At 36.4% G+C, this 5,029-nt stretch overlaps 1 protein-coding gene across 2 annotated transcripts; it reads right to left on the minus strand.

The window, feature by feature from the left end:
• Positions 1-1,253: 1,253 nt before the first annotated feature.
• On the minus strand, positions 1,254-4,570 carry LOC140883023 (sec-independent protein translocase protein TATB, chloroplastic). 2 transcript variants are annotated; one of them, XM_073289317.1, is made up of 5 exons: positions 4,277-4,570; positions 3,997-4,118; positions 3,259-3,318; positions 3,009-3,156; positions 1,254-1,830 (listed from the first exon to the last, which is right to left on the minus strand). In XM_073289317.1, exons 1-5 carry the CDS (start codon positions 4,527-4,529, stop codon positions 1,496-1,498), a joined length of 918 nt encoding a protein of 305 aa, XP_073145418.1. In that variant the 5' UTR covers positions 4,530-4,570; the 3' UTR covers positions 1,254-1,495. The 2 variants fall into 2 exon arrangements, with proteins under 2 accessions (XP_073145418.1, XP_073145419.1); XM_073289318.1 differs by having other exon boundaries at positions 3,009-3,152; positions 3,255-3,318.
• Positions 4,571-5,029: the final 459 nt, after the last annotated feature.

Here is a 5,029-nt window from a genome sequence, read left to right on the forward strand (position 1 = left end):
GTTTCATGCATCTCTCTCAGAGTATGGGCACAGTAGTCAATATTTTACGCAAGCCTCGTCTCATGGAAATTTTCGGCCTCAAGCATTGGGGATTCAATTAAATGAATCAGAATGGCTAGTGTCAAGTGACAGTGATAAAGATACACAAACATGACCTTCTTTAGTCCCAATTTCTCAAGTTCTTGTATTTTCATACAAGCACGACTTGAAGATATTATATGCAATTATGCAACGAAGGCTGGCTAAGAATCGAATGGAGATACTAGAAGAACAGTGTGGACAACATCAGATTACAAGTTCCTTGTAGCAGCATACACGTCATAAGCGAAGACCCGACAGTGGGCAATTGCCAAAAGAGTTACTAGTTTTGGAAACGAGTTATAACATATTACAACACCAACATAGAGAAAGGAACTCAAAAGAGAACTATTGAAAAAGAAAAAAAAACATGTTGCGGTTCAGAAAAAGAAGATCATGAATAGGTACAAACAATGAAATCTACAACAAATGATACAGTGATCGACCCAGAGGATGAGTGACGAGGATTTGATGTGTGAAGAATCGTCGAATTTAGTCCAATGTATGCTCCACAATCAAGCCATCGAACTTAAAAAAAAAAAGACAAAGACCTCCGAATCATCATGAGAACGTACTAATTCCTTCATTTCAAACACAAATGTTGATGTAGATAATTATGAAATCTGATCTCGTTCAATGAAACAAAAGGCAACAAAGAGAAAATGTAGTGAAAAAGTATCTCAATTTGAGGACAATCAAAATCTGCAATATTTCATAACACATTTTGGAGGAATATAATAAAAACAAAGGTGCGGAAAAACTCATATAAGTCTGTCAATATCCTTGTAATGGATACACGAGATATCACCGATGAACAACTTCAGAACCATTAGACAATATGTGAGGAACTCAAAAAAACTTCGAACATGTAGCACATTTGTGTTTTGTATTTTCTGTTTTCATTTCATGTTATTTCGAACATGTAGGCAAATTTTTTTTTTTTTTTTTGTAATTGATAAGAAAAAATGTAAGCCAAAGTGTACACTAAAGTTTACATTTTGCACTACTCTATTTAAAAAAATGATTACGACATTTTCTTTACAAAATTTTCACCTTCTGCTTACAACCATTTTCGATCGGTGATCCTCATGATAAATTTGAGCAAGTTCAATGAATAAATTTGTTTAGAGATTGATAGGAACAGTTTATTCAATCTTTTCATGTTACAAAAAGAATGAGAACGTAGACCAGTACAACAGAGCTGCATAAATATTGTGTACATGACAATTCTTGCAACAACATCAATCCCTGATACAGAAACATAAGTAAATTAACAATCCTCACTCTCAGACTACCATTTCATGACAAAACTTTATTGCTTACAACACAATCAGAGACAAAAACACTTAACTCGTTATTGCCCGAGGCATGCTCTACAAGCTCTAGATCACATTTGCAAAATCGTCTTTCTGAAATTTCATGCCTTGCTTTCCGTATTTGCAGGAGAAGGGCTAGAAGACACAGCAGAAGGGACTTCTTGGAGATCGTCGGCCTTTAGATTTTGAGCAGGAACCGTCTCTGAAGAAGCTTCTTCTTGAGGAGCATCTAAAGTTTTAGGAAAATCTACATCAGCTGTATCTGAAGAACCATCTCGAGTAGCGTCCAATGCTTGGGATTCGGATTGAATGCGGGCTCTCTCTGCTTCTTCTGCCTGCTCTTTCTGCAGTTGAGCAAGAACTCCTGTCAGCTTTTCTGCTGTGATCTTCGAGTTGTCCACTTTTGAAGCTTCCACACTGTCAGATGGAACACCATCTGCAATTTTTTTCTTATTAATCCACAATTTTGAATTTAATCAATGACAGACAGTTCATCCATTCAAAATCTTCGCTTTGGAAATATTTACCCAAGACCTGATGCTTATTCAAAATGTGGGGAGTAAGTAATAATGGTTAGAAATACATAGCGAAATCCTTCAATCTTAACACAACCTTGAAAACCTTCAATCTAAACACACCCTTAGAAAACAAATTGATATGGATATATGAAAAGAGAACGGTTGAATCAATCAAGTGACATTTATGAACTGATGCGCATAAAATATACTTCAGGTAAGCCTCGTATTCTCAGAGAGGTTGCAATAACATCGAGGCATCACAAGGTACATAATGTTAGCTGGTATAGCAATTAGCAGCCCAGTGTGATACAAGTTGGAAATGGAGAAAACGTGATTGATTGGCTTAATATCGAGTCAATAGTTACAATGTAGGACCGTAGTGGAATAATATGAGCAATTAAGGGTAGAATTGTAATTATCTCAAAAACAAAAGGGTAGAATTGTAATAGGTGGGGAAGTTTAGTTACAAGCACTAGTATACCATACTTGTATAAATGCTGTAGACAAAACTTAAGAAGGAACAAATGATAGATTATTAGTTTTCCCCTCTCTGTGTTCTCTTATTCTTCTTTGGTATTTCTTCTTCTTTCTCCGTAAATTTCTCTTCTTGTGAATCTTAGAGAGACAACCCAAAAACACACATTTTTCTATCAATTTCAATATCTTAATGCTATATACAGAAATGAAAGTTTTGCCCCTCAATTTTTTTGTTTTAGTTTAGCTAACGAGTAAAATGTCTGTCTCTGAAACTACAGAATATAGTTCTGATGCATTGTCCATCAATTAACAGAACCTGCAAATACTAAACCAGCTTCGTGATGAAGATTAGTCACCAAAGTTTTCACTTTTCAATTAATATTTGATGTGCATTGAATTTAAGATCTTCATACCATCTATCTGTAAACTTCTATTTTCCCAAATCTAGAATGAAACAATAAATATATATACACGCGAGCGCGCGCGCGCGCACACACACATATATAATCTTTTTGCAAGTAAATGATGTTCAAGTGCGAAACGACCACATAAATCTGTAAATCTAACTTAGCAAAAAATATTAGAATAGTTAAAAAGATAGATGATAGATGAAACTCACTGGCTTCGACATTCTCCCCTAAATCCCCTGTGCTATCCTCTGTCAAAGGCTTAGTGGTGTTAGACGTGGAAGGGCTCGGCACTTGATTGTCAGGTTCATCAAGACCAATCTCTCGTTCAAGGGTGCTTTTGAATTCCCTCGAAACTTCCTTCAAGAAAAATAAAAAATAAAAAAGACAGTGATAAAAATAAAAAATTAAAAAAAAAAAACAGTTTTATGATCTAACAGTAAACAAAACATGTAGACTTGCCTGAAGTTCTCTAATCGTAGGTTGGAATGCACGTAGGGTTTTACCCAGATTACGAGCAACCTGTTGTAAAAGAAAGAGAAGTTAAGAGTTGCTATCTCAATTTTCTGCCAATTTTAATCTTACCAAATGAAGAACCGTTTACAAACAAAACAATTCTACCAAGAGTGCGGTGAGGGTACAGTTAACAGGCTCATCTACAATAAAAGGGTGTGCAATAGGTATAGGAAGTTAGAAACCATATTAAACGTGAACTTAAACTCGAGTCCATGATACAGACCATAAACTGTTTTTGACATAGAAAATTATAACTCAAACAGAACGGTGCTCATGGGTGAAGGCGTGAAGCTACTGAAATAGACATGTGACTAGTATCTGTACAACATCTCCAACTTTCCACATCGTTTTCTTTCAGTAACAATGATAATACCCAAAAACAGTGTTGCTTTTGTGAAGAGGAACTATTCTTCTTATAGGACTTCACTTAGGACACTCCGTGATATTCCCACAAGAAATTGAATATTACGGCGTTAATAAAACGAACAAACCACGGTCTCCATTCATTTGAGTAAATAACCAAATCCAATCCAACACCTAGAGTAGCTGATTGAAGATTTTTCCATGGAAACTAAAACTTCTCATTATTCAAAGGCATGTTGGGCACAACATGAAAGACTATCCCATAAACTATTTCCCCAAAGAATTTACAGGAAACTAAAAGGCAGAAATGCGGTAGCTAACCTCAGCGAGACCTTTGGGCCCAAATACCAACAAAGCCACCACTCCAATAACCAGAGCCTCTGGAGCCCCAACCCCAAACAGAGAAGCATACACTCCTTTAGCTCTAACTTTCACCTTCCTTTCTGCAAACCACGTGACATCACCGCATCAAAAAAATATCACGTCAAAGAAAGAATCTTGGTTACAAATCCAAAAATCACACACCACCGCCACAAGAAAGTACGATTTTCAACTTCACAAATCCAGCAAAGAACAGCACGATTCAACACAAGAAAAGTACCTATTTTCCCCGAACACCGTGAGATTGAAATGCCCAGATGCTTAAGCCCATTCCACTGCGGAAAAGCAGTAAAACCCAGTTGATGGATAGATTTAGCCGGGTTAAAGACTGCATTTTTAGGCACCGAAGTTGCTGAATACGACAAGGCACAAAGAACGGTATTCGCACCAGTAGAGGATGAAGAAGAAGAAGAAGAAGAGTGCACCACAGACGACAGAGCAGTCGAAATTGCAACGGCCATGGTCGAGCTCATTTGGGATTGGGCTGATTCAAGAAACTAGTCCATGAAAAGTTTCAGCTACCATATAAATTATTATTTTAGATATATATATACACACACAATAATAATTATTAATACAGGTAGGTGAAAAATGAGTTTCCAATTCAATTAGCATCTAAACACATTATGGGCTAGTATTCTCCTCGGAAATCATGGGCCCATTACCAAATTCATAGGTCCTAACACTGTGGGCTAGACCAAGGCCCATTTATCATATCAATCTCATGATCTCCTCTAATTCGGTCAGCCTCATTAAAAAAGTTTCAGTGGATCTGGATCCAGTAACAGGCTTGGAATCACGTGGTTCCAGAAAATCAACTCATATTATTCAATGGAGACATTATGAAAGCTATGCCTTTGGTCAATGTAGATATATACTAATTTATCCATCTATGATTGCAGTTCCAAATCAAACTATGATTTGATTTTAAAAACAAAAACAGAAAAAATGATTCTTCAAAGTTCGAAATTTG

This window comes from Henckelia pumila, chromosome 2 (assembly GCF_033568475.1).
Source record: "Henckelia pumila isolate YLH828 chromosome 2, ASM3356847v2, whole genome shotgun sequence".
Taxonomy (NCBI): Eukaryota; Viridiplantae; Streptophyta; class Magnoliopsida; order Lamiales; family Gesneriaceae; genus Henckelia; species Henckelia pumila.

Excerpts from the sequence above, each read along its gene's own strand:
- LOC140883023 (XM_073289317.1), bottom strand. The coding sequence starts at position 4,529 with ATGAGCTCGACCATGGCCGTTGCAATTTCGACTGCTCTGTCGTCTGTG. Across the intron at positions 4,119-4,276 it reads ACGGTGTTCGGGGAAAATAG|AAAGGAAGGTGAAAGTTAGA; the intron begins GTACTTTTCTTG and ends CGTGGTTTGCAG. Across the intron at positions 3,157-3,258 it reads CTACGATTAGAGAACTTCAG|GAAGTTTCGAGGGAATTCAA; the intron begins GCAAGTCTACAT and ends TTTTTCTTGAAG.